This window comes from Halichoerus grypus, chromosome 10, assembly GCF_964656455.1.
Source record: "Halichoerus grypus chromosome 10, mHalGry1.hap1.1, whole genome shotgun sequence".
Taxonomy (NCBI): domain Eukaryota; kingdom Metazoa; phylum Chordata; class Mammalia; order Carnivora; family Phocidae; genus Halichoerus; species Halichoerus grypus.
The window spans coordinates 50,615,820-50,643,648 of record NC_135721.1 but is presented as its reverse complement, the minus strand read 5'-3'; the positions used below and the strand labels follow the sequence as shown (position 1 = coordinate 50,643,648).

Sequence of the window (27,829 nt, the reverse complement as noted above, 5' to 3'; positions counted from 1 at the left end):
GGCTGGGAGTCGGAGAACCCCGACTCCCGCCCAATCAGCAGGGACGGGTGGAGCAGCCGGGCGGGGGCGGGGGCGGGGCCGGAGGAGGAGGAGTCGGGCGGGGGGCGCGAGGGGCGGGGAGCCGCGGGCTGGGCTAGCGCAGGCTGGCCAGGCGGTGGCGAAGGCGGCGGTGGCAGCCGGCATGGGCGATGGGGGCGCCGAGCGCGACCGCGGTCCCGCACGCCGGGAGGCGCGCGGCGGGCGCGGCGAGGACAGAGGCGGAGCGGAGGAATCGGGTGCTGATGCTGGCCTCCGCAGCCCAAGGGAGATTGGAGGGACCTCTGCTTCTAGCCCCGAGGGCTCCAGGGAGAGCGGCGCCGACAGCGACGGCCACCCCGGGCTCGGTGAGGCAGACCACTACCGCCGCATCCTGGTGCGAGGTAAGCGGACAGCTCGCGGCCCTGGCCCACCGGACCCCCACCCTACCCCTTCTGCTGCCTCCACCTCCCAATTCATATACTCAACCAGTCAGTCATCACTCAGTCATTCATTCAGCAAATATTATTCTGAGCGTCTATTGTGTGCTGAACCTTGAGCTGAGTGCAGGGGACAAAGCGGCGAATGGGACCAAAGAGATCCCCGTGTCACTGCCTTACAGTTCTCAGCCTCTCGGGCCGGCCGCTCACCCTAGGCCCATCCCAGCCGATTACGGTGGCGGGGGCACAGACGCGAGTGCGGGATGCCGAGAGCCAGTCCCCGCCCCGCGTCCGTAACGGCGGGTGCGGAGAAAAGCGTCACTAGCGCTCGGCGGGGTCAGGACGAGGAGGGACCAGCGTCCGGAACCACGGGAGGAAAAGGCCGGCGCTTCCCCGCCGCCTGGCCAGCCTCGTTTCCCATTCCCAGCGACGCAGACCGCACCGGTTGCTCCCGGGAGAGGGCACGGGGACACGGAGGGCGGCGTGCGCGGCGCTTGCCGCCTGGGCTTCGCTCTTTCGGCTCCCACTTCCTCGCGGCGCCTGGGCCCAGCCAGCTCTCGGCGCGGCCTTCTCCCGGCCTGGCCTTTCGCGGCTCTCCCTTTCTCCCTCGCCCTTCGCCCTCCTCTCTTCTTTCCTGGCCTTTTCTCTCTGCCGAGCTCTCCTCAGCCCCCTTTTCGTGCCAGCGCTTCTGGACTGCTCCCGAGTACCCAGCTCTGCCTGGCCTCCTCACTGCGAGGCTGACTTCCCCCGACCCCCAAAGCCAGCCTCACGCGAAGCTTTAGGCTCAGCTTTCGCCGGATCCGGGCCTCGCCCAGAGAGATGGGAGGAGAAAGGGGATTCCGGGGTCTCGCGGTTAGCCCGTCCCTAGGAGCCTAAGGTCTGGAGCGCCGGCACCCGCAGATCGAGCGCCCAGAAGAGGCCACACGCGGGTAACGGCCCCCCCCCCCACACCCGACCTCCTTCTCCAACTCCCTGGCCCGGCTTCCTCCCGCTGCCCTTTTACTGCCTCTGCTTCCTGAGCGCCCTCTTGCAAGCCACGAGGCTTTAGGAGTCCACCGGCCAGAGCTGGTTTCCCCTGCCACCAGGGCCTGGGGAAGGGTAACCAGCTTCACGCTGGCCCCAGGACACTCCAGCGCCAGGATCCCGACTTTGTCTGATCTGACCTAGGCCACCCACACACAGACTAGGACAGGTTGGCCTGGTTTCGCACAGCCTCCCCACAGTGGCTGGGTTTGGGTGGCTCTGGGAATGGGGGACAGGGCCAGTGTTGAGCATGGAGGCAGTCCAATGTAAAGTCGACTGATGACTGTCTGGACACAGACTCAAGGACCTTGGTCTTCTGGAAACACTCCTGGTGTCAGGTGTGGTCACCTAAAGATGGGGCACTAAGTGCTGTTCTGAGGGCAGGCTTGGGTCAGGCAGTTACAGGACTGTGTATGAGGATGGTCCCCACCCAGCAGCAATTCCAGCAGGTGTGTGGACTTGTTGGGCACCTGGGATTAAATTATATCCCTTCTCATAGACTGTAGGGTGTCCTGAATACAAGATGTCAGCAGCTAGCTTGGAGTTCCATTGAGAAAATCTGCAGGGCTTCCAGAAATGAAGAAATCATCTCCTTAAGCCCACACTCCCAGATTAAGGGAGGGTCCCTGCCTGTGACACTCACCACCTCAAACCCCATCTGTGGGTATTTGTGAGTTCTGGACAATTGTGAGTTCTGTGCCCACATATCATCCCTTCCACTCTACTAACTCTGCATGTAGAATAAATAAATTCTGTGTACAGATGGCCAGTTTAAGAACTCCCAGGTGTAGACTCAAAGAAGGTAGGAGTGACGTAGCATGGAGGCCACCCATGCTAGGAGCAGTCCACAGCTGGACAGAGATGGGCACCCCCCCCCCACACACACTGTACGTGGGGCAGCTTGTGTGCATGGTCAGGAGATATAGTTTCATAAATGCATGTATGCACATACAGCAATGTCATTGTATTTGTACAGTAAAATCGAAATACAGCATAGAGGGTGTATTTACACACCTAAAAGAAATGAAAGGTAAACAAGACCCTCATAAATCCCTCTGCCCTTTCTCATTTAATGAAAAAGAGGTTATTTCAGGCCTGAGATACCTGGCATGTCATTTAGCCCTAATTCCTCCTAGCCAGGGTCACCTGCGTCACTCCTGGTCCCACCGGGGCTCAGGGTAGGGGTTCTAACAGATGGAAGTCCTGGCACTGGTCAAGGGAAGTCTGTAGTGCCTTGGCCTCAGGATGAATGTCCTCCAGTGTGCTTTAAGCAGAGAGTCCATTTTGCCCTTGACCTCCCAGGACACATCCTCCCAAAGTACTTTTGGAGCAAATCATAAAAAGGTGGAAGGGAGGTGTTTGCCATCACAGACCGTTAGGTTGCTGATGGGGTGAGAATTCTGGAAAAGAACCCCACTTCCTCTGGGTCTTTGCACTTCTTTCTGTTTCTTTTCCACGCTGATCTGTTGGGGGGAGTTCCAAGGCACAGCGGAATAGAAGGAAAGTGTGTGTACTGGAATTAAATGAAGTTGGTTTGGAATACCGGCCTTAGAGTCCTTTAAATTTGAGCCAGTTTCTTTGCCCCTCTGTGCCTCAGTTTCCTCACTGTACACAGAAACCCACAGCTGTCACTTTGAAAGTCAGTGCTAAAGGTCAGAGGTGATGTCTATAAAATTGCAAACGCCCAGCGGTATCTGCAAAAATATTCTTTGAATGAAAGGGGCCCGCTCTGAGGTGACCCACAAACCACTCAGGGAATGGGCCTCCTTCCTCAGAAGCCTCTCCCAGCTCAGCTCACCCCCCTACAGGGGACTTGGTGTCTTTTTGCTTTGGCAAAATGCTGCGCCTGAGTTGGGAGGTGAGCAGCCAAGGGGTTGAGAGGCGGCTGTGGAAAGGAGGATTAGTGCCACCTTGCAGACCACGAGGTGTGGCCTTCCCCAATCCCCTTCGAGGAACCCTCACTCCACCCATCGCTCAAGTTTCCTGCTCCCTCTGCGAAATGCAGGTCAGGGAGCCAGGGAGGCCGACCTTGCTGCATCCCCACCTCAAAATGGAGGCCGCTTCAAGCCGCACATGGACGCAAACAACTCGGCAAGGATGCGAGGCGTGTGTGCCCAACAGGCATGCCCGCACACCCCCCGGCGTACCCAGCCACGGTTCTACGGGACCAGACCGCCGCGTAGGCCACCGCACACCTCTGCATGCACAGCCCGTAGGTCAGTGAGGAGCACGGATGGGGGATCCTTTTGTTTTGTATTTGGAAAGGGCGCGCCAACCACGAGCTGGAGGCAGCTGGACAGACCGCCTCCCAGCCGTGGCTCTGACCGCACTTGCAGACCAGATGCAGTGGCCTTTTCGGTGGAGCAGGGATGCCGGCAGTTAGAAGACGTGGACCAACTTTCACCCAAAACTTCCAGCAACCTCACAATCTGTGCTCACACCCGCGCACTGGAATGTGCCTGCGTGATTCCCAGATTAATCCAGATGCAAATTCAACAACCCTTCTGGATAGAGCCGGCAGAGTCGCCCGCTAGTGTCACCGACTTTTACGAACAATGCTCAGCGCCGCTACCTGCTCATCCCAAGTGGTCCCTTACGCCTCTGGGTGTCAAAACCCCATTCTGGCTGCATCCTCTGTCCTCGACCCAGTGTGAGCACCTTGGCCCCGGTGAAACAGGATCACGGCTGCCCCCAGAGCGCTCCCCTGCTGTGAAAACTGGGGAGCCCCCCTCCTCATTTCTACACTTCTCTTTCTGGGAGCAGGAGGACAGGAAAAGTTAGAGATCCCTTGACTGAGTGAAAAACTGGCCCCCACACCACCATTCACTAGCTGAGATGCTTTCACCTGGGAAGTTGATGGATGCACCTGGTGGCTAAGGACATAAGAAAACCCAGGAAGACCAGAGCCTCTGGCTCTTTCTGGCAATTCTTGCTTCGGATGTGGGTGTGGGGAAGGGAGGCATTGAATTTAGTGGGGGCAGTGCTGGTGTGGTCCAGAACAGGGAAACTCTGAACGCTTACAGAGGGCACAATAGCGTACACCAGGCAGGGCCCTGGCTGCCAGACTCATCTGAAGACGCTGGGCAAGGGGCCAAGGCTTCTGGGGCTTGAGCTGAGAGCGGCCTGGGGGGGAACAGACTCCCCCCTCCAGCAGCCAGATCTGGGCTCAGCTTCACTTCGAATCTGCTCGCTTTCTACTTGGATTTACAGAAGCCCCTGGACATAGAGCGGCTCAGCCCTGACCTTGCAGGCCCCACCCTACGAGTTGCAGCAGCTCCGCAAGGGCACACCTGCCCGCTTGCCCAGAGGGCATTTTGGCAACGGAGAAGACGGGGCAGATCGTTGTATCTAAATGAACACCGGATTTTGAGTCCCAGCTCTTGGGCCTTCGGTGGACTTCAGGACCCTAGCCTCCACGAGAGTCTGTTAATAGACGCGGTTACCCAGGACCGGGCCCCAGGCAGCAGTTGAAAGGTTTGAATGGTTCATGCAGGGGACCGCACTTTGGAATTTTGGTTTTATTTTAATTTTTAGTTTGGGGGCCTGTGGCAGATGTATTAGGTTTCTTTTTTTATTTCCCTGGGATTGTTTTGTTTTATGTTTATTATATTTTTACTTTTGCTTTGTTTTGGCAGAAGGACCCACATTCTCATCAAGGGTCTGGACCCGGTGCTATCCTTTTGGTCTTTATTTTTCCCTTTATATACACGCGTCCCCCCCACCCTAACACACACACAGAAGCAGCCCCCGCAACCAAATGTGTCGTCTTGTTGATGTGTCTTGCGTGCACTGTTTGCATTTTCAGGGAACTATGCAAGGCTCCTTGTGTTCTCATGCTATTTTTGTTGTTCTGGGCCATAGCTTGGGTTCCAGGGCCTGGGGCCCCACTGCCACGTCTCCCGCGTGTGCGCCGCGCCCACGTGCAAACACACACACACACACACACACCTGCAGAGTCAGAGCTTCTAGGTGCTCCCCCACCCCCTCCACCTCCAGCCCCTTCACCCTGCAGGGCCAGGAGGCTGGGACTGTGAGTGAGTACTTGCACTGGAGGGGAGGGAGGGGACCATGGGGGTGTTTGTCCTTGGGCTGATACAGGTCAAGGGATGGCTCCGGTTTGGGGCATTGGCCCATTGTGCACCATCTGTAGGGAGAGAGAGCCTTTAGGCGTCCTGTTGGCTCTGGGCCATTTTCTCAATTACCCCTGACTGAGCCTGGGGCCATAATGGCCCTGAGATCCCTCCCTATATCTCTTTGATTTGCATTGGGGGGGGGGCACAGGAAGCATATTAATTATTCTTCTATTTCCTGTTTGCTTAATATAAAATAAAGATAGCTCTGGGGCGCCTGGGTGAGGCAGTTGGTTAAGCATCCCACTCTTGGTTTCCACTCAGGTCGCCATCTTAGGGTCATGAGATTGAGACGCGCTTTGGGCTCCCCGCTCAGCGCAGAGTCCGCTTGATACTGTCTCCCTCTCTCTCGCCTCTCTCTAAAAATAAATAAATAAATTTTTTAAAAAATAAAAGATTGGCCTTACTCCTCATAAAGTCGGTAGCGGGTTGCACAGCAGTGTATCCCGCCGAGTTCCCTACCCCAGTTTGAGAAATTCTGATAAAGGACACCGAGGCTGAGGGGGCCTGCCTAGGAATCCCTGGGAGCTGGGTGGCGTAGGCGTCTGGTTCGTCCCCCACAGCACCCAGGAGGGAGTTTGGAGGGCCTGAGGGTGCCAGGGTGGCTTCGAACAATGTGGAAAGAAGTGGCAGCGCCGGACCGGATCTGGTCCACAAAGCAGATGAGTGGACGGATGTGGGAAAGCCAGGACCTCGAGCGCAGCCGAGGAGGTGGGTGGGGTCGGCTGTTAGGTGCTAGTTGGGGCCCGCAAAGGCTTCTCGAACCATCTCTCTCTCCCACGTTCTCCTGCGATCTTGCCCTTCACTTGTTGATTCTTTACACAAACATCAGTCAATACCTACTAAGCGCCAGGAGCTGCTAGCGCTCAGCTTCCCAAACAAGAGACTGTCTCGGACACTGGGAAGTGCAGGGTTCCCGACCCGCCCCCGCGGGGAAGCCAGGCCTGCGATAAATTCGAGCGAGGCAGGTGCCCGGAGCCCGGGTCCTGATGCCGCGCCAGGACCACGGAAGAGGTCCCCGCGCCCGCCAAATCCACGATCTCCCCAGATGTGTTCCTAGCACACAGTACACAGTCAATATTTGTCGAGTGAATGAAAGGAGACAAAACTGTCAATGTCGCGTATTTCATTAGGAAGAAGACTGCAACGCCCTTCCTCGGGAACAACGTTCGTTCTGAGATGACATCCTCATTTTTTGACGTTACAATACTGTTCCTTCAATGAAACGGTGATGGTGCCAGAACACAGGATAATTGTTAAAACATAAGCTTGCCAATGCCATATTTTTGGAATTTTGTGGAGCCCTGTACTTTGGGAACCACCGAAATAGAAAACTTGGAAAACCTCAACTATGTTTCTTTGACTCGTAGCTGGGTCCCCAGGGCCAGCTGGGGAGGCCGCCTAGAGGCCGGTCCCGGCTGGAGCAGGAGGTCGTGCGAGGCGCAGGGCGGTGGGGTCGGTAGTGAGTCTCCCGCCTCTCTGCGGCTGTTAGCTGGAGGTTCCGCGCGCAGAGCCAGCCAGGGGGCGGGGAAGAAATAGCTAGCTAAATCCGCGCCCCTCCTCCGCGCTCAATCCACAGGCTTCCGGCCATCCGCTGGAGCTTAAAATCACTGGGTGACCAAAGCCTCTGTTCGCTCGGTGTTGCCCCTGCTACCGCGCACCGCGTGGACTGGTGCGGCTGCGGGCAGCCCCGGCCACACTCGCACGGTAGACAGAAGACTGAATTTCAAAAAGCCATCCGGGCTCAACGTAAACCGAGCCAAACCAAGCCCGAAGCGGTAGAAGGCTCCCCGAGATGGCCATGGTGCCCCGTTTCAGGTGTGTCCTTCCAAGAGATTTTCCCACTCTTGCGTACAAACGTTAGCAAAAGCCGAATCCTATTACAGAAGCTGTTTTGCAACTTCCCTAGGGGTCATCTTTTCGGGTCAACCATTTCGCGCTGTTCCGTGACGGAACCGAAAGCATCCCTTTGGTTGGGGAAAGCCCGAATTCTCCCAACCTCTGGACGGATGTTCCGGTTGTTTATCTGTAATGGAAACACTGTGGAATAAACTCCCAAGGCACGGGTCTTTGCGCACTTGAGTGTTTCCGTGAGATAAATTCCTAGCAGTGCAATTGCTGCTTCAAAAGGTTTACACACACGACAGTTTTTAAAAACGTGTTTTGTTTAATTTGAAAATAGTAATTTGCTCCTATGATTCGAACTTCAAAACGTTGCATTGTTTTACATACGCAGTGAAAAATCTCTCCCATCCCTGCCCTCCGTCTTCCAGTTCCCACCCAGCTCCAAGGCAGCCATTTTTTTACTTTCTAATTTCTCCTTCCAAAACCATTTCATGCTTATGCAAGTCAGGGCCGCTATATTATTTTTTCTTGCCTTTTTTTTTTTTTTAACCCATATGGTGACATCTCTCTATATTTTTCAGCACCTTGCTGTTTTCACTTACCAGTATATTTGGGGATGTAAAGAATTTCTTTTTAGGTTTTTCACAGATGCATAGTATTCCATTTATATGGACTGGGTGGACCATAATGTATGTTGTATAATCCACGTCCTATTGGTGGACATTTAGCTTTTTTCTTATATGTTGCTATTATATACAATGCTGCAATAAGTAAGCTCCTTCTTGGTCATTTCCACGTGTGTAGGTATATGTTAGGGAAGTTCCTAAAAGCAGGTTACTTGGGTGTGTTTGTAATTTGGAAGATAATGCCAAATTGCCCTCCATAGATGGTATACCACTCCACTCCCCACCCACCCCTGTCCCAGCCCCAGTAGGTAGCAATGCCTGAAAGTGCTTGTATCTCTAAATCTTGCCATCAGTTTGTACTGTATATCTTGATAGATATTGTCAAATTGTTCTTTGCAATTTACACCCTCATATTGTCATCTTGTTCTTTGTAGTTTATAACCTCATCTTTTCCCTCTGCCCATATTGGGCATTACGTATCTTTTTTATCTTTGTCAATGGTATAGGTGATAAGTAGTACCTCATTGGCATTCTAATTTTTATTTCATTTATTATTAATGTAGTTAACTATCTTTTCATATTTATTGGCCAGTATATTTCTTCTGGCGTTATCTATTAACTCATTTCCTTTGACCATTTTTAATTTTCAAATATTCCTTTCCTTATTGATTTATAGAAACTCAGCATTAAGGATAGTAGCTCATTGCTTTCAATATGTGTTGCAGTTTTTTTAAGTTTATAATTTCCTTCTAATTTGTTTCTGATGTCTTTTATTTTCTGATGTATAAAATAACTTTCCAATTACAAAACCAACCATGCTGTTTTGCTATATCATGTATAAATTGAAACTTCTTCATTTTTCCCCACATAAAGCATGTACACTCCCAGGATGTAACCTCCCAAACTTTCTCTACTAAATGAAAAATGTAAATATATAAGTTATATATTACAAGAGTGGGATTTTTTTTGCAAAATTTTTTCCATTTTATAAACATTTGTCAACATCTTGCTGTCTAGAACTGACTTGTTCTTTGTAACAGCTGCATGATATTCCATTCTGCAGATATAATTAATTTAACCAGTCCCCTATTGATGGATATTTAGGTTGGTTCTACTTTGCCACTACTACAAACAATGCATCAGTGAGCATCTTTGTATCCTAGTTTGGACAGATGGTTTTTTAAAGTCTCATTTATGAGACAATCTGAAAAATGTGGAAACATGTAGGACTTTTTTTATATTAAGGAATGATTGGTAATGATTTTGGTTGTGACAGTAGTACTGTGGTTGTTTTTTTAAAGGAAGTCTTTTTTAGAGATACATATAGAAATATTTCTGGATGAAATGATATGATGTCTGAGATTTACTTAAAATTATGAGGATAGAGAAGAAACAGGATTGTTCCTGAATTTGTAATTGTTGCAGTTGGGGGATAGGTATATCAGAGCTTATTACACTATTCTCTCCAATTTTGTATATGTTTGAAATTTCTCATAATAAAGTGTTTAAAATAATAAGCATTATTTCACATATATCATATTAAAAGTGTGATAGATATTTCCAAATTTCATGCCAAAAATGTATACTCCCAGCAATTGTGTATAAAAGTGCCATTTTCCTCATCCTTCCAACCTAGGTATACTGGATCTTTTAGAGTGAGGTCTTTTCAAGTGAAAAAAATATATTATTTTTATTAGCATTTTTAATTACTAGTGAGGTTAAGCCTATATTCATATACTTATTTTTCATTTTAATTTCCTCTTCTGTGAATTTTTTATTCATGTGCTTAGCTATTTCTGTATTGGTTTATTATTTTCTTATAGTTGTGAATGCTATTTTTATACTAAAGAAATAATCCCTTTTTCTGTGACATGTGTTGCAAATATGCCCAAATCTTTTTCTTTTTAAAAAATTTGCTGTGAGGTTAAAATTTTTTTTTTTTTTTTTTTTTTTGCTGTGAGGTTTTTTTTTTCTGAACTCAAATTTAAATTGTAATCATATCTAATGGTCATTTGTCTTGGGGCTTTTAGTTCTCTGTTAGAAAGTTCTTCTCCAACCAAAGATAAAACTCAATTTTGTTACATAGTCTTTGCAACAAACCAAACAAAAAAGTACACAAGGTAAGATTAGGGAAAGTTTTTCCTCCCTCACCAGCTTTCACTCTTGAACAGTGGACAGAAGAGAGGTGTTCATCCTGCAGACTTGATCCTATGTGGACACAAGTACACACACACACACACAGAGTGTAGTCTTAGTCTTACTTTTTGTTCTTTATAAAAATAGGTTTGTACATACTTGCTGTTTTTATATAGTAGTATATAAGGGACATCCATCCAGGTCAGTGTATGGGGATGTACCTCATTCTTGTTAATGTCTACATAAAAGCCAAAGGCATGACTAATATTGTGATTTTATTAACAATATTTCCGGTGATAAACATTGAACTTTTTCCTTTATTTTTCTCTTACAGACTATGCCACAGTGAGTCTGTCTTTATCAAAGTGTATCAATATTTCTCTGGAGTAGAAACCTCTATCAGATTTCTAGGACAATGGAATTAGGCGGTTTTTAATTTAGCTAAGCATTGTGAAATTGTCCTCTACAAATATTCTTTTTTTTTTAATTAAAGATTTTATTTATTTATTTGACAGAGAGAGACACAGCGAGAGAGGGAACACAAGCAGGGGGAGTGGGAGAGGGAGAAGCAGGCTTCCTGTGGAGCAGGGAGCCCAATGCGGGGCTGGATCCCAGGACCCTGGGATCATGACCTGAGCCGAAGGCAGACTCTTAACAACTGAGCCACCCAGGCGCCCCATCTCTACAAATATTCTTAACAATGGAGCTTGAGAGAACCTATATGTTCCCTCATTTTTGCCAGCACATTTTCTCCAGGCTGATAGATAAAATATGGCATCTGGAAAAAGAAAAAAACGATCTCATTTGCTGTTCTAACTTTGATTTTCTCTGATTCCCTCTGAGCTTGAGTATTTTTTCATAGTTATTAGACACTTGCATTTCTTCTTCTCTGAATAACCCTTTCATAAATTTGCTCAGTTTCCCACTGCTTGACTTTACTCATCTCAGTCTCTAGAGGCTGTTTGTACCAGATATTAGGACTCTGCTATGCATGTATTATGAATATTTTCTCCTAATCTGTTGTTTGTCTTTTAACTGTCTCTCATCCTGCAAAAGTTTTTATTTCTAGGTACTCAAATCTGTCATTTATTTTCCTTTTTAAAATTTGTGTATGTTTTTCTTCAATTTTTGGAGCTTATTTTTATATGAAAAATGTTCATCTATCTTGTGTTTATTTTTGCACACAGTGTGAGATAAATTACTTTATTCCAAATAATGAGCTAATTGTCCAAAAGCCAGGTCTTTAATAATCCTATCTTTCCTCCCACTAATTTGAAATGTCTTCTTTATAGAAATCCTCAAATATGCATGGATTTGCTTCCAGACTCTTGTGCCGGCATCACACCGTTTTAGTTGCTGTAGATTTGTAATATGTTCCGCTGGGTGGTAATGCAAGCAGTTTCTCCTCATTCTTTCACATTGTTTCTTCACTATTCTTCCATTTTCAATTTTCCCAATCAACTTGAGGATGAATTTTCCATAAGGAATTTTTATAATAATCACATTGTAGATTAGGCAGGAAGGACCTTGTCACACTTAAAAATCAGCACATTACCAGCTTGTCATGCAAAGGAACTACCCAGGTGCTAGGAGATGGAATCAGGTAGGGCTTTGTGGGAGTCTACTGGGAGAGGGACCAGGAGTGGGTAATATTTGGTCCTAGAGGTCAGGGGCATTGGCTAGCCATTATCAGACAGGAATGACCACCTCTCCCAAGGCAAAGGCTCCTGGGACAGAATCACCCTCTCCCATCCCCCTCGGGCTCACCCCTCTTTGAGGAGACCAGAAAGGCAGCAAGCCTCAGGAGTCATTCCCCTTAGACTCATGCATTTCCACCCTAAGGAGTCCCTACCCACAAGGAGGCCCTGGAATTAAAGCTGTCCCTCCTTCCAGGTGCTTCTCCCAAACTCCACCCAGAAAAGGAACAATTCAGGGAAGGGGGCTCTATCCAGGGGGCTAGGTTTTGCATCCAAGACAACCCCAAATCTTTGAGTTTTAACAAAACACAACTGTACTTCTCACTCACATTATAAGTCCATCACAAGTGGGCACGGGCTCAGCTTGGTACTCCGAGATCCAGGCTATGACAGTCCATTTTGACTCCTGCTTCCAGGACCATCCCAGTGAGAGGAAAGGGGTGTGGCAAATTATGAGTGTTCATCTGAAGGTGACTTCACCTTTTCTTTTTGGCTAAAGTAAGTCATATGGTCATATCTAATCTCAAAGTGTAGAAAATTAGTGCAACCCTACCATGTGCTTGGGAGGAGTTGGAAACACTGGTGAACAGCGTTCACGATTTATCCACTAACTTAACTTTGATGAGTGGCCTTCTCTATTATAGCTAAAATAGCAACCACGCACACACACACACACACACACACACACACACACACACACACTATGGTTATTGGGTTTCAGTTATGTGAAGAGGGTCAGTAATATCCTCTTATCTTGTTTTATTGTCCTCCCAACATTTGTCATTACATACATATTCATTTTTAAAATTTATTATTTTTCTCTGTCCACAGTACAAGATCTAAGGAAACAAAGACTTTGTTTATTTTGCTCATTTCTATATCTCCAGACCCTGGAATAGTATTTGGCACATAGTAGGTGGTCATTAAATATATGTTGAATGGTTGAATATGCATAGTTGTTTTGTTTACATAAGTGGGATATTACTGCATACGTTATTCTATAACTTTCTTTCACTTAATGTCAGTTCATATGAATACTTTGTCATTCTTTTAAATTGCTGCAATCTATTTTGTAGTATGAATTACCATGATTTGTTCAGCCATTTCTCTCGTGGGGAACCTTGAGGTTGCTTTCAAATTTTCAATATTTTGAACAATGCTGTAGCAAACACCCTTATATATGCTCTGGAGCACATGAGTGTATGCTTTTCTGGATAAATACATACTAAAATAAAATTGCTAGGGCAAAAGTTATGTGCGTCTTTAATCTTGACAAATGCAGCCTTAAAAGGTGGTGACAATTTATAGTCCTACCAACATTGAATGGGAGTGTGGCATCCCCTACAGTTCATCACTGATTTATTAACCATTCATTAATGTCTTTCCAGTCCTATGGGAGATAAATGATTTTCCATTGTTGTGTGAATTTGCGTCATCCTGATTTCTGTGAAGCTGTGCTCGTTTTTCTTATGTTTATTGGTCATTTGACATCTTTTTCTGTAAATGGCCCAGATAAATTACTTGACCATTTTTTTCTAATAGACTGTTTCCTTTTTAAAAAATCATTTATTATTGCATTATATATAATTTCTTTACCATTTTAAAAAGTTTTTTCTTCAATTTTTTTTTTTAATTTTACCTTGATCTTGGTCCTCTTGTCCTACAAAAGGCGTTAGCTTTAATATAGTCAGATATATCCTTTGTCTTTCCTTTACAGCTCTAGTTTTATATCTTGCTCTTCCCAAGCTCAGGATTATAAAAATATCATCCTATATTTCCTTTTAGTACTTTTATCATTTTATAGTCTACGATTTTCTCTCTAATCCATTTGAAAATTATTGTCATTTATGATGAAAGATAGGAATTTAACTTAATTTTATTCCAAATAGATGATTTATGGTCACCCATCTACTTAACTCCATTTATTGACCAGATCAACCTTTTTCCATTTAGAATGCTCCCATTATCATAAACTCTACCACTATGTATACGTGGGTCTTCTTGTGCACTCTTGATTCCATTGTTCCCTGATTTTCAGTCATTTGAATATCATCTTCACCATTTCTGTTATATTTATGTTCTGTTTACTTACTTAATATTTTAGCATAATACATTTTAAGATTAAATACCTACTTCTGCCTTATCCTAAGCACATAAAATCATAGGTTTAAATTTTTTCTAGTAAACATTAAAATAAGTACATAACTTTCAAAATGACAAATGTTTATTTATGTACCATTTAAAATCACCTTACAAATCACAAGTGGAATGTGGAGGCATTTTGGGGAAATGCTACTGTATTTTTCGCACCGATGGATTTGTCCTCATCGGGGACAAAACCTCATTGTAGCTTCATGGCATGTTTTGTTGCTGTTGTTAATGTCTTATTTTGAAATAATTTTTGACTCCAAAGAAGTTGTAAAAATAGTACAGAGAGGTTCTGACAGAGAGGTCCTATGTATCCATCACCCACCTTCTCCCAAAAGTGACATTTTACATATCTATAAAACATTAGCAATTAGTTTTGGTTTGTTTTTAGATTTTATTTACTTATTTTTCAGAGAGAGAGAGCACAAGCAGGGAGAGCGGCAGGCAGAGGGAGAAGTAAACTCCCCGCTGAACAAGGGGCCCGATGTGGGACTCGATCCCAGGACCCTGGGATCATGACCTGAGCCGATGGCAGACTTTAATGGACTCAGCCACCCAGGCGTCCCTCTATAAGACATTATCAAAAGCAGGAAATTGACATCAGTACAATATAATTGACTAGACTACAGACCTTCCTTGAATTTCACCCATTTTTACATGCACTCATTTTTTTGTCTTTATATATAGTTCTATGACACTTTACCACATTTATAGATCTGTATATCCACCACTACAAATCGAGAATTGTTCTGTCACCATCAAGGAACTTCCTCATGCTACCCCTTGATAGTCACACCCTCCCTTACCTAACCTCTGGCAACCATGGATCTGTTCTCTTCTTCTATAACTTTGTCATTGTGATCATTGTTATATAATCTTGGGGACTGACTTTGGTTTTCTTACTCAGTAGAATTCCCTGGAGATTCATCCAAATTGTCGTGTCTGTCAATAGTCATTCCTTTTTTATTGCTAATATCCCATGGTATAGCTTTACCCCAGTTTGCTTAACCACTCACCCATTGAAGGACATTTGGCTTGTTTCCATGTGGGAGCTATTATAAATAAAGCAGCTGTGAACATTCATGTACAGGTTTTGCCGTGAACCTAAGATTTTGTTTCTCTCAGATAAAGGCCTAGGAGCGTGGTCACTGGGTTCTATGGTAAGTGTATGTTTAACCCTTTAAGAAACTGCCAGGTCATTTTCCAGAGTGGCTGCACCATGTACATTCCCACCGGCAGTGTATGAGAGATCGAGTTTCTCTGCATCCTCACCAGCCTTTGACACTCTCAGTATTTTTTATTTTAGCTATTCTAATATGTGTCTCTTGTGGTTTTAACTTGCCTTCCCCAATGGCTAGCGATGTGGAATATCTTTTCCTATGCTTATTTTTATGGCAGGTTTTGATATCTGGTGGGCAAGTTGCCTTTTTTATATGATTCCTGCCTTCCCTAAACCTGAGAGGAAGAGCTGACCTTGTCTGTTCCCTGAGGCAGGAATGCTTGTCTCAGCTCTTCTACAAAGAGGAAAGGACGGGGGACATGTGTGATTTGACCCCAGTGGTCGGGAACCCAGGCTCCGGTGGTCTCCAGAGGCTCACTGAGGAGATGTGAAGCTGCTCTCACCACATATGACACCCACCACCCTTCCTCCAGTCTACACCCCCCAAAACACTTTTAATAAAATCAAGGCCTTTAGGGGCGCCTGGGTGGCTCAGTCGTTAAGCGTCTGCCTTCGGCTCAGGTCATGATCCCAGGGTCCTGGGATCGAGCCCCGCATCGGGCTCCCTGCTCCTCGGGAAGCCTGCTTCTCCCTCTCCCACTTCCCCTGCTTGTGTTCCCCCTCTCAGGTCTTTCTCTGTCAAATAAATAAATAGATAAATAAAATCTTAAAAAAAAAATCAAGGCCTTTAGAGATGGAGTCACTTGGGTGTTGTGAGGAAGTTCTGAGACGGATCTTGCAATTGGAAATAATAGGACCTGAGCAAAGGGAACCCAGTCAATGGGGTTGCAAATACTACCTCCCCACCTTTTCGGAATGTAGAAAGTATCAGAGAGGGAAAGTTTGAGTTGTCCCAAAAGGCCTGTGGTTCCCACCACCACCTCAAGAGCAGGGCCCATGTCCATCTGATGAGCTCTGCCCAGCCCCCTCACAAGACATGCCTAGTGAGGGGAAGACCACCTCTGAGAGTGACTGTATTCCCTGACCCAGACACAGCTTCTCCCCAGGCTCCACTGAGCACCTCTGAGGGCAGGGGCAGGACCTGCGAGCCAGGAGCCTACAAGGAGCTAACACATACCCTGGAGGAGGAAACGTGAGCAGGCCCTGGCAGGAGCCAGGAAGAACCATCTCATAAACCATATGGTGGAGGATTCAGAGGGACAGGGGTCAGGGTCACCCTCTAGAGCAGGGATTCTAAAAGCAGAATCCACAGTGGTGAGGCTCACAGGAGTCCCCTGACAGATGGCACATCCCAAATGCAAGTCCTTTGCTCTGCCTTCCAGGGCTCTGAGGAACCTGTCCAGAAGATTCCATTTTTTTATACCCATGACCCAAGTTCTCTTCATTATAACCTATCCATCGAATCATTAAGTATTACCAGAAGATGGTATTCATAAAGTAAAGTGAGGGTGTTTATGCAGCTGATGGAACACTGTCAATGTGGCCTCGGGTGAGTTACTTAAAATGTGTTCCTTCACTTCCCTATCTGTAGAATGGGACTAATAATAATCCAGCTTCACTGAGACATTGGGAGGGTTCGAGTGCTGAAAACCGTGCCTGGCCCAGAGCAAACACAGCAGAGGTGTCAGCTTTTATTATGCCTAAAACATGAGCAGCCCTGCCATACGCTTCTAGAGGGTGAACATGGATCATCTCTGCCCCTATAGTTAAAGCTGATGTATATACAGAAGCCCCCCCTCCAATTCATATTTTACTTTTGCGAACATTTTGTTTTTGTTTCTCAGTTCTTTGAGTGGGAATATCCGGTGAATATAGGCTGCAAGGTTTTCAACCTCTCTTAAGTAGGCTTCAAAATATTGGAGACTCTATGCATGGATGGTATTGGGTTAGGACCCAGGAGGGTGGTCCTATTGCTCAGAACTAGGTACATGGGGAGTGGTAGAAATCTCCCCTCTGGAAGGCACCCCAGCAGCTTGATTGGTGGCAGTGGTCCTTGGGCTCTTTCCTGGGGATCCCAGCTCCCCAGGCTGCCCTCCACCCCATACTAGCTAGCCTCTTCGCGGACCCCAGGAGGGTCTGTGGACTGAGTGCTCACCCATGCGTGCACACCTGTCCACAGGGCTCAGGACCTGGCTCTGGACATCTCCTCCAGTAAGCCTTACCTGACTGATCAGACCCAATTCTAACCCATCCTCTCCTCTATACTTGAGGACTTGGTATATCTCTTTCCGTTTGTCCTTTTACTCTGCTGAGGGAAAAGAATCCTGGCTGGGTCAGAGCGAATCCTTTCTGCCCAGACTATGGCAGTGGACTTGAAATTTGTAATGAGGCCCATTCACATATATATGCCGAATAGATACAACATACTGCATTGAGTGATTAAGGAAGCTAGGCCCAGAGAGGGTAAGCCACTTGTCAGAGGTCACAGAGCCAGACCCAGGCCCAAAGAGCTCCCCATTAGATCACACTACCTCTTGTGAAGATGATTGTTGGTGGCCTAACTCCTTACCTAGTGAACTAACCAGCCTCTTTTCATGGTCCCTGCAGATGCCAAAGGGACCATCCGGGAGATCATCCTGCCTAAGGGTCTGGACCTGGACCGGCCCAAGCGGACCCGCACATCCTTCACGGCCGAGCAGCTCTACCACCTGGAAATGGAGTTCCAGCGCTGTCAGTACGTGGTGGGCCGGGAGCGCACCAAGCTGGCCCGCCAGCTGAACCTCTCCGAGACCCAGGTAAGCCGGTAGGGCCAGGCCGCTCCACCCCGCCCTGCAGCCTGGGGACTTTGTGGGGTATGAGACCTGTGGGCTGCTAAAGGGAGACCCAGCTTTGGAGGAGTTCAGACATGCGTTAGGGAAAAGCTTAGAGGTAAACCAGAGTAGTAAATATAGTGTGGAGAGAGAGCGCTGGCGTAGGCCAATAGGGGGCCCCGCGACTGCATCAGGCACTTTGGGCTGGAATACGGGAACCGGCCAGAGCAATAGGAAGGAGGGGCGTCCAGGATGCAGGGAGTGACTCAGGGGGTGTGGGTGCGGGAGGGACCCTGCAGTAAACGATGGGGAGGGGTTGGCTTGCCAGGAGCAAAGATTCCAGGGAAGAGAAGAAACATTACAGAATTGGGTTGAGGACTTCTCATTTCCCCATTCTGGGCCTTTCCCCACCCTCCATACATTCCCTCCATACATACCCTTGATCCCACTGTGCCTCAGAAGTTCTTACTGGAGAGAAGGAGTCTGAACACCCCCTTCACCCAGGAAGGGCTTAGCATTTTAGCAATAATAAGCTTAACCCAAAGGAAAAGCGTTTGCACTCTCTGTGAATGGAGGCATTTCAAGCTGGTAACAGAGATTCAGGATAAACGATAGTGATAATAAGAGTACTCAGTGTGCCCAGGAGCTGCTCTGAGGGCTCCGCATATGGTAATTCACCAATGCCTCCCAGCAACCCAGTGATGTAGCTCCCTGTATTATCCCATTTTACAGAGGAGGAGAGGTTATGCCCAAGGTCATACAACTAATAAGCCCCAGGGCTAGGACTTGGGCAAGCAGTCTGGCATCTTCATGCTACCTATAAACCGGCAACCATCCTGGAGCTTTTAAAGAATGACTCGGGGACCCTTAGTTGAGCAAGAGCTCTGGTAGGTTAATGTCATATATGAGGGAGCTCAGTCAATAAATGTATGACAATGGCCAAAGCAGGACTTAGAGCGGGAAGAGGCAAAGAAGGAGAGGAGTGAGGAGGCAGACAGTCTGGAAGGGGGCGCTGCCTGGGGAAGGCGCGGGCGGATACGGGAGGCCCCGCAGTGCCTGGCACCCTGCAGCGACGTCAGGGGTGGCTGAGGTCCTACGGGCCTGGGCCATCTCCGCCTGGACCTCTTGTCCTGCTGCTGCCAGTTGCTGAGTCCCGAGAGTAACTGGGCCAGCAGGGGAGGAAGGGGCCCTTGCTGCAGCTATGCTCGGTCTGGAGGCTGGAAAGCCGGGTCCTGCCAGACGGAGGGCTGCAGTGGCTGGGCCAGGCCAGAGCTCCTGGGGGGAAATTCAGGCATAGAGTCACCCCTCGATACCTGCCCCTCCCTGTCCTAACTGCCCTCTGCCTGGCCTAGTTTTGCCCGCACACTCTACCCTAAAGCTCTGCTCTCCAAGGGCACCTCAGATGCCCAGGCTCCCTCTCGGTCCTCATCCTTCCCCTGCTCTGCCTCCTAGACACCCTACGTGTACCTGCCCTTGATGGTCAAGGCCAAACCCCTCCTCTTCCAGGAAGACTTCCATAAGACCTCATTCCGAGAGACCCTTCCACATGGCTTGGTAAAGTGTGTGTGTATATGTGTGTGTGTGTGTGTGTTTGTGTGTGTGTGTGTGTGTGTGTGTGTGTGTGTGTGTGTGGTGTGGTGTGTTGGCCCCAGCTAGCGCCCACTTCCCAAGGACAAGAATGTGTTTGAAAGCCACATCTCCTTTTCAGGTCTCCTTGGGGAGCTTAGCACACAACTGGGCAAACAGAGACCCCTCAGTGAATCCTCAACTTACTGACTCTTGCTTACCCCCGTCCTTTCTCTGTCCCCAGCCCCAGGTCTTGCAGATACTATAAGGCACAGTTAACCTTTACGGAGACCTTCCTCTGTACCAGGCTCTAAGTACTTGACGTGGCCTAAATTATGTAGTCCTCACCAAGACCTCGTGGGAGGGGAGTGAGGTTTTTCTTCCGACCACACTTCTGACACCCAATGTGTGGTGTTTCCCAACACCAACAGCAACCAATTCTCCCATTCTCTCTCACCAGCTGGGTGTCAAACTAGTCAATGCAATTCTGACGCCAACTCCTGCTGTGAGCACAGACGACGCGGCGTAAGGCTCAGTCCCACAGGACAGTGTCCCATCAGGTGCCAGGTGCAAGTCCCCACCTGGACCTGTACTTCTGACTGGCCAGCTCTAAAATTGGGGGTTCCCACATCTCCCTCCTCAGGTTTGGCAATGTGTTGGAATGACTCGCAGAACTCAGGAAAACATTTTCCTTTCATTTACAGGTTTATTGTAAAGGATAGAACTCAGAAATAGCCCAATTTGGTGGCAGGGGAGATAGAGCCAAATGGAAGAGATGCATAGAGCAAGATGTTGGGGTGGGGGTGTTCGAGGAGCTTCTATCCCGTTTCTGGGTGTGCCACCCCCCCAGCATGCTCATCAACCCAGAAGCTCTCTGAATCCTACTGTTGAAGAGTTTTTATAAGCCAGCCCCATTCCCTCCCAGGAGGGCAGGGGTGGGGGCTCCAAACCTCTAATCACAGGTGTGGTCTTTCTGGGACCAGTGCTCCTGAAACTGTGCAAGGCCCACTGAGTCACCTTGTTAGCATAAACTCAGGTGTGGCTTAAAGGGGCCTGTTATCAATGACAAAAGACACTCCTCTCACTCAAGGAGTTCCAAGGGTTTTAGGGGCTCTGTATCAAGAACCAGGACAAAGGTCAAATATGTACACTTCTTAAATACCAGAATAGGCCTTTATTATTTCTGCTTTAAAGAGAGGGAAACTGAGGCACAAAGCAATTAAATAACATGCTCAAAATTTAAGGCAGGCATATTTGGGGCACCTGGTTGGCTCAGTCAGTGGAGAATGTGACTCTTGATCTCGGGGTCATAAGTTCAAGGCCCACACTGGGTATAGAGATTATTTAAAAATAAAATATTTTAGGGGCCACTGGGTGGCTCAGTTCGTTAGCATCGGCTCTTGATCTCATCTTAGGTCTTGATCTCAGGGTCATGAGTTCAAGCCCAGCATGGAGCAAAACTTAAGAAAAAAAAAATCTTTAAAAAAATTAAAAATCAAGCAGGCACATTCATTAGCTCATCTAATCTATAAAAAGATGGTTTTATGGGTAATACTATCCCCATTTCAGGAAACTGAGAGAGGTTAGTAACTTGCCCTAGGATATACAGCTAAAATTTGGTGGAATTCTCTGTATATTCACCCATACCTCTGTTCAAAATTATTACTGAATGCCTACTATGTACCAGGAGATACATAGTATCTTTTGAGATCTTTGAGGAGATGAACGACAGTGGGCTAAGGTGTGAATGACAGGGAAGAGTCAGCCAGAAGAAGAGCGAGAAGAAGAGGAGTCAAGACTCAGGGTAACTGTGAAGACCTGGAGGTGAGAACTAGCATAGAATGTTCTGGAAGTGTCCGAAGGCCAGTGTGGCTGGAGTTGGAGGGTAATAGGGAAGGTAGGTGGGGCAGAGCAGATAGTGTCTAGAGGCCCTGGTGAGGTGTTGAAGGGAGGACTGCTGGCATTTTACAGAGGTCACTCTGACATCTGGAGAATGGGGACGAGAGGACGAGGTGGGGCCACTGCCGTGTTGTCTCAGACTCTGAGTGATGGTGGAGGAGAGAAGTGAACTGATCTGAGACGTACTCTAATTTGGAGAACCTGTTAGGACTTGCTCATCATGAATTACGTGCACAGGGCAAGGGAGAGAGAAGTGGCTGGGGCTGGAACAGGTGTATGGTGAAAAATGGTCACTGATGCCATGTCAACAGGTTGAGAAAGCTGGGGAGGAGCAGGACAGTGGGAGAAGAATCTAGAGTTTTGTTTTGGATCAGTTCAGTTTGAGATCCGAGGGGAGATGTCAGGAAGATATGTCAGAGTTTTCTCTGGGGGTTGGTGTTTCTCTGATTTACCTAAGTGTCTTGGTCTGGGCTCTTCTGGGGGAAAGGATAAGAGATTCCTTCAAGTGTGCTCAAATGACAGATGGACTCCGAAGGGGTAAAACAGGAGACACAATCTTGTGGAAATCCAAGAACAGGAACCATGATGTAGCCAGGCCTAGTAGAGAGCGGAAGCTGAAGGTCATTTTGGACCCAAGGACTTCAGTGCCACGTGCAGCCCTCCCCTCTGGCGCTCCCCTGACTATGCCCCCAACTGCTCTCCGAGCAATTGCCTCTGTCCACTTCTCTTCCTCCTGCCAACCAGCATCTTTACCCCCTTCCTGGATATCAGGAGGGTCCGAATTCAGGCAGAGAGAATGTGGGCTCACTCAGGGCCCGTTCTCATTCCCTATCTCTTCCTTAACCTCTATGTGCCCAGTTCAGTTGTCTGCACTTTTAATGAGAACCCCCTTACAGGATCTAGTGGACAGAACAGTGAAGCCTTCCCTCCCCACCACCTACAGAGTTCTGAAGGCTGAAGTGTTCTCCAGAGGTTGGGACAGCGAACCAGGCAGAACACAACTGACCTCTGGCCCTGGCCTTGCCGAGACCCCAGGGCTAGAGAGCAGGAGGGGGTCTCAGAGAGAGCTATTTCACAGAACCATCAGAATCACCCCCACCCCCCATCCCCCTAGAGTGGCATGTGGTCTTCCCCACATCAGAGAACTAGGACAGTCCCACTTAGCCCAGTTCTCCCTGTGTTTAGAAACCCCCAATACACCTTGTCGCCATGCTTTGTTTCAAGGAGAATATGTAGCGCGTGGTTAAACCAGTGTTTCTCAAAGTATGGTCTGCAGACCACCTTTATGGAGAACCCCTGAGGTTCTCATTAAAATACAGATTCCTGACTCAGATTCCATGCTCGGCCCACAGTTTCCAAGTCAGAATTTCTAGGAAAGACCTGACAACCTCTATGTTTTTCAGCTGATGTGGTACCACCCTACTGGAAAGACTTCAGCATCTGCTAGACATTTTACTAAATCCACTAGTATTAGCTCATTGAGTTATCACAGCAAATCTATGAGAAAGCATTATTACAATCCCATTTTACAGATAAGGAAACTGAGGCACAGAGAGTTTAAGTAACTTGCCCCATGCCATTCTCACTAATCAAGGAGAGAACTGGAATTGAATCCAGGTCTGTCTGACCCCAGGATCTTCTCCACTATCTTGTTTGCTGCTTCTACCAAAACATTTACTGTCTTGTAACACTTGCTGACCTGTCCACCTCCCCCACTGCTGGTGTCTGAGAACTAAATGGGTACAGATAAAGTTTTAGGTATTCCTGTTTTCTCAGCACCTGGCAATGCTGACATGGATTGGATGCTTGCTGTTTATGTGTTGTATGAATGAATGACTAGAGGCAGAGCAGGAAACAAGAAACATGGCTGTGGAGAAAGGGAAGGTGGGAGGCTGGCTTCAGGACTCCCCTCACTCGACTGACCTGGGGGACTTTTTCAAGGCCGGGGCCCCAGGCTCTAGGCTGAAAACAAACTGCCAAGTCCCAATACTGACTTGATCACCACTTAGCTTGGATAAGAGCAGCTCTGGCTCTTCGACAATTACCTCAGCCCCATACCCATCACCTCTGCCCCAGATGACTTCGTCCAGAACAGCAGAGTAGGTGGTACCTTCCAGGTTACAAAAACCAGGGCCATCCCAGATACGCAAGTACCGTTCATAGGAATGTGCCCACAGTCACAGGAAGCAGCCTCTTAAAGATTAATGCCATTTCCAAATCCAATCCACAATGAGGCTTGGGATTTAACACCAACCATGAGCCCAGAGAGGAGGATAGATGATCTCCCAGAAAACACCTCCCTAGTCTTGGCAGCCAGCTGGAAACCATGCCCCTCCCGTGGTGTGTGGCTCACAGTGTGGTCCAGCAAGGGATGAGGGCATGAAGGTCCCAAGCATTCACTGAGTTCCAGAGGAACCAGGAGAGGGAGGAGGCAAGATGGCAGCCTGCAGGGAGACCACAGCAGGGCACCAGGAAGGCAAGGGGAGGCCAGCGCCTCAGGAAGTATGCTTCTGCACAGGACCCAGGCCTATCCAGTATGCAACTGAATTGGGCCTTAAAGGACCTGTACCCAGATTTAACCCTGAGAGAGGGTGGCCCCTTGGTAGAATCGAAAGCTTCCTGGAAGAAAGGGGTGGATGAGCCCAGAGGCTCTGAGCCTGTCTCTTACTTGTTTGCTGAGCCTTATAAATTCGCCCTTTAAGCACTGTGGGACTGATGATAGGAAGTAGACGGGCAGGGTGCTTCTCCCCCACCTTTGCAGCTCCAGGACCTTCTACCACAGTTCACACGTTAGAATCACACCCAGAAATATTTTAAAAATATGGACGCCTAGGCCCCATTCCGCAGAGATTTTGATTTAGTGAGCTGGGATGGGGCATGGGCATCAGGCTTTATAAGAAAATGACTCCATATAATCTCAAAGTGCAGCCCAGATTGACAACCCCCAATGGGGCCCATAAGGGCCCAAGAAATGGGCATGCCAGACCCCAGCCCCTGCCTCCCTTACCTTCCTCCCCAGGAGACTCCCCCACCCAGGGCCAGCCCACATGTCCTCCCTGCTGCCCCCGCAGGACAAGACCCCCTGTAAAATCTTTGTCCATCCTTATGGATCACATTCTTTTTTTTTTTCTTAAAGATTTTATTTATTTATTCATGAGAGACAGAGAAGAGAGAGAGAGAGAGAGGCAGAGGGAGAAGCAGACTCCCAAGGAGCAGGGAGCCCGATGCGGGACTTGATCCCAGGACCCTGGGATCATGACCTGAGCTGAAGGCAGACACTTAATCATCTGAGCCACCCAGGCGCCCTATGGATCACATTCTTGTTACTGCCACTCCCTTTGTTGCTGGGAGTGGGTCAATGCCATCCTCCCCCTAGACCCTCAGCTTCCCCAGGACAGGAATCCTGACTTCTGGGTCTGTCCTCTGCCCTGAGTTCAGAGCCAGGAGCTCACAGGCGGGTGGGCCAGGCAGCATGCGGAGCCATCTACATGGACTTCCTTATCTGATCCCTGCAACAGTCCAGGTATTTTTGTCTCCATTTTTGAGATGAGAAACTGAGGCTGGGATGGTCTTGGGGTGGTGCCTAGGGCCTACAAGGGTGGCTGCTAACCAGGGCAGAGAAGCCAGGGGGCTTCCCAGCAGGGGAGAGGAATCCAGCAACATACAGAGCCACTTCCCCCGAGGGTCTGGTGGGACCCTTTCCTGGAGTTTCCAGGAGTGACAAACTTAGAAAGTTTTCTTCTTTCCAGTCGCTTCCTTCAACCATATTTGGTCGAGTGCTTCTTGGCCTTCCCTTGCTGATATCGCCTTCAAATGTCACCTTTTCAGAGAGGCTGTGTTTGCCACCCAGGAATAAGCTAGTCCCCTCTGCTCCCTCTCCCCTTTTTTTCCAAACCAGTGTCTCTCCAAGTGGTGTTCTCGGGCTGGTGTCCCCCGCAAACTGTTATCTGTCCAGGACCGGTTAAGTGCAGAAATGGAGAGTAAGTGTAATTCGTTTTAACTGTATTTGACAAAAACATTGGTCTATGACAGACTGGAAACTTTAAAAAAGTGGTTCCTAAGCGCGAATAATTTGAGAGACACTGCTCGAAGCCTTTCGCGCCCCTGACAGTCGCGACTGTTCTCATTTGCCCTCTTCATCCGGCTCCCCCTCCATGCTGTCCCCTCCACACCAAAGATTTGCTCTGCTTTCCTCACTGCTGATTCCCCACGTCGAGGGCAGCGCCCAGCAGGTAGTAGGCACTCAGCACACATCCGCTGAATGAATGATTGAGCGAATGAACGAATCAATCAATCTCAAGTAGATCCCATAACCTTCTGGTTACCTTCTGTCATTGAAACTCAATCCAGTCCAATTTAAAACACCAAACTCATGTCTGTTTCAAATCCCTTCTTCCCCTTCCCCACTCAGAACAGGTCTGACTCACTGTTGAGGGCGCTGGAGGGGTGGTTGCTCCTAGGAGGTGGGGTCCTGAGGCATCGCCCTAGGGAGCCCTCATCCTCACCCAGGCAGCCCTCCCACTCCTGCCTCCTCCTCCTTGTCTCTGGGCTCCTTCACCAGAGCCATAGGAGTGGCTGGCCTCCCTTACACCCTCCCAAAGCTGGAGGCCACCAGCAAGCCCCCCCCCGTCCTTTATCTTTGTGCGCCCTCCACTCTGCAGCATCCCCCCTTGTCCTGCGGGCACACACTGTCCCAGCCAGCTGCCAGCCTCCTGAAACCTCCAGGCCAAGCAAGCCCAGCCTCTGTACTCCTGGGACACAAATCTGGGCGCAGCAGTGCTGGGTTTGACAAGTGTTCCAGCTGGGGAGCGACGTCAGACTCTCCTCTCAGGCCTTTCTAGTCCCTACACATGGTTCTTCCAGAGCCTGCTCCTGGCTGTCCGTGAAGGGGGCACGCTGTCCTTCTCACAGTGGGGAGGAAATCCCGGCACCATGAGGGCTGACCACTGAGCTTCCCTCCCAGCCTCCGGTTTCTTCTACAGACCGGGGCAGGGCTTGGAGCACCAGGCGCTGGGTGGTGGTAGAGGTTGGTCCTGCCTCCTCTCATAGACCTGGGAAAGGGGCTCTCTCTGCCCTTTTGTTGGTGGCTTCACTTAAGATGTGGAGGACTTGGCACCTCTTTGTCCCCAGGTTTGAGAGTGTCGCCCTTGGTAGCCCCCCCCTCAACATCCTGTTGTATGCCTTCACACCTGGTGTCATGTGAAGAGACCTGTCCTGTTGTAGGGGATGAGGTGGGAGGTGGCTGCTGAAAGGTTCAAACAGATGGGGACAGAAAGCTCACTTCAGAGGCAGCGTGGGGGGTCAAGACCAGGAGCCGTGGGATGGTCCTCACACCGGGCAGGGGCGGCTGCCCGAGGCCCCATGCTTTAGAGGGCCCCGCTTTGGCCCTTCTTGGGCCATGCCCCTCCCTATGGGGTGAGCACTCTGCGAGGCCGAGGATGCTGCCCACCAGGAGTCTGTGCCTGCCTTCTAGAACACACCCCATGTCCGTGATCTGGAGGGCAGGGTCCCTTATTGGCTCACCCAGAGCAGGCTGGTGTGGGAAGGCCTTAATGACGCTCTGAATGCTCTTCTTCCCCCTTTCGCTCCACCCTTGCTCCCCCACTCCCCACTCCCTTACCCCCCATGTCCTCCCTCTCCTTTTCTCCTCCCACCTGCCCCCACTTTGCTTCGCCCTTCCTGACACCCCTCCCCACCCTCTGCCCCAAGGTGAAGGTCTGGTTCCAGAACCGCCGCACCAAGCAGAAGAAAGACCAGAGCAGAGACCTGGAGAAGCGGGCGTCCTCCTCAGCCTCCGAGGCCTTTGCCACCTCCAACATCCTGCGGCTGCTGGAGCAGGGCCGCCTGCTGTCCGTGCCCAGGGCCCCCAGCCTCCTGGCGCTGACCCCTGGCCCGCTGGGCCCGCCTGCCGACCACAGGGGCACCTCACTGGGTGACCCCAGGAACTCCTCCCCGTGCCTCAACCCAGTGACCTCGGCCTCGGCGTCCCCGCCGCTGCCACCCCCGCGGCCAGCCCTCTGCTTTTCCGCTGCCGCGCTCCTGGACCTGCCTGCCTGCTATGAACTCGGCTCCTCGGCCTTCGAGCCCTACAGCCGGAGAGCAGGCAGCCCTGGCGGTGGCAAGAAAGCCAACGTGTAAGCCTCCACCCCCCCACCCCCCGCCCCCGTGACACTGAGTCCCCAGGCACCGCACGCCCCCGCCTCCCCTGCCCCGTGGACCGCCCGGAGCCGGCTCGCAGAGCGCGGGGAGCAGCGCACGCCGCCCGGCCGCCCGCAGCTCAGAGACTGTCCAGCGGAAGGCCTTGGTCCCGCAGCCTGTGTGTGTGAGTGCAGTGTGCGTGTGTGCCGCTCACTGAAATAAAAGGAAAACAATGA

At 49.3% G+C, this 27,829-nt stretch overlaps 1 protein-coding gene across 1 annotated transcript; it reads left to right on the top strand.

The window, feature by feature from the left end:
- Positions 1–142: 142 nt before the first annotated feature.
- VAX2 (ventral anterior homeobox 2) lies at positions 143–27,829 on the top strand. Its single transcript, XM_036118137.2, has 3 exons — positions 143–419; positions 17,788–17,975; positions 27,165–27,829. Exons 1-3 carry the CDS (start codon positions 182–184, stop codon positions 27,591–27,593), a joined length of 855 nt encoding a protein of 284 aa, XP_035974030.1. The 5' UTR covers positions 143–181; the 3' UTR covers positions 27,594–27,829.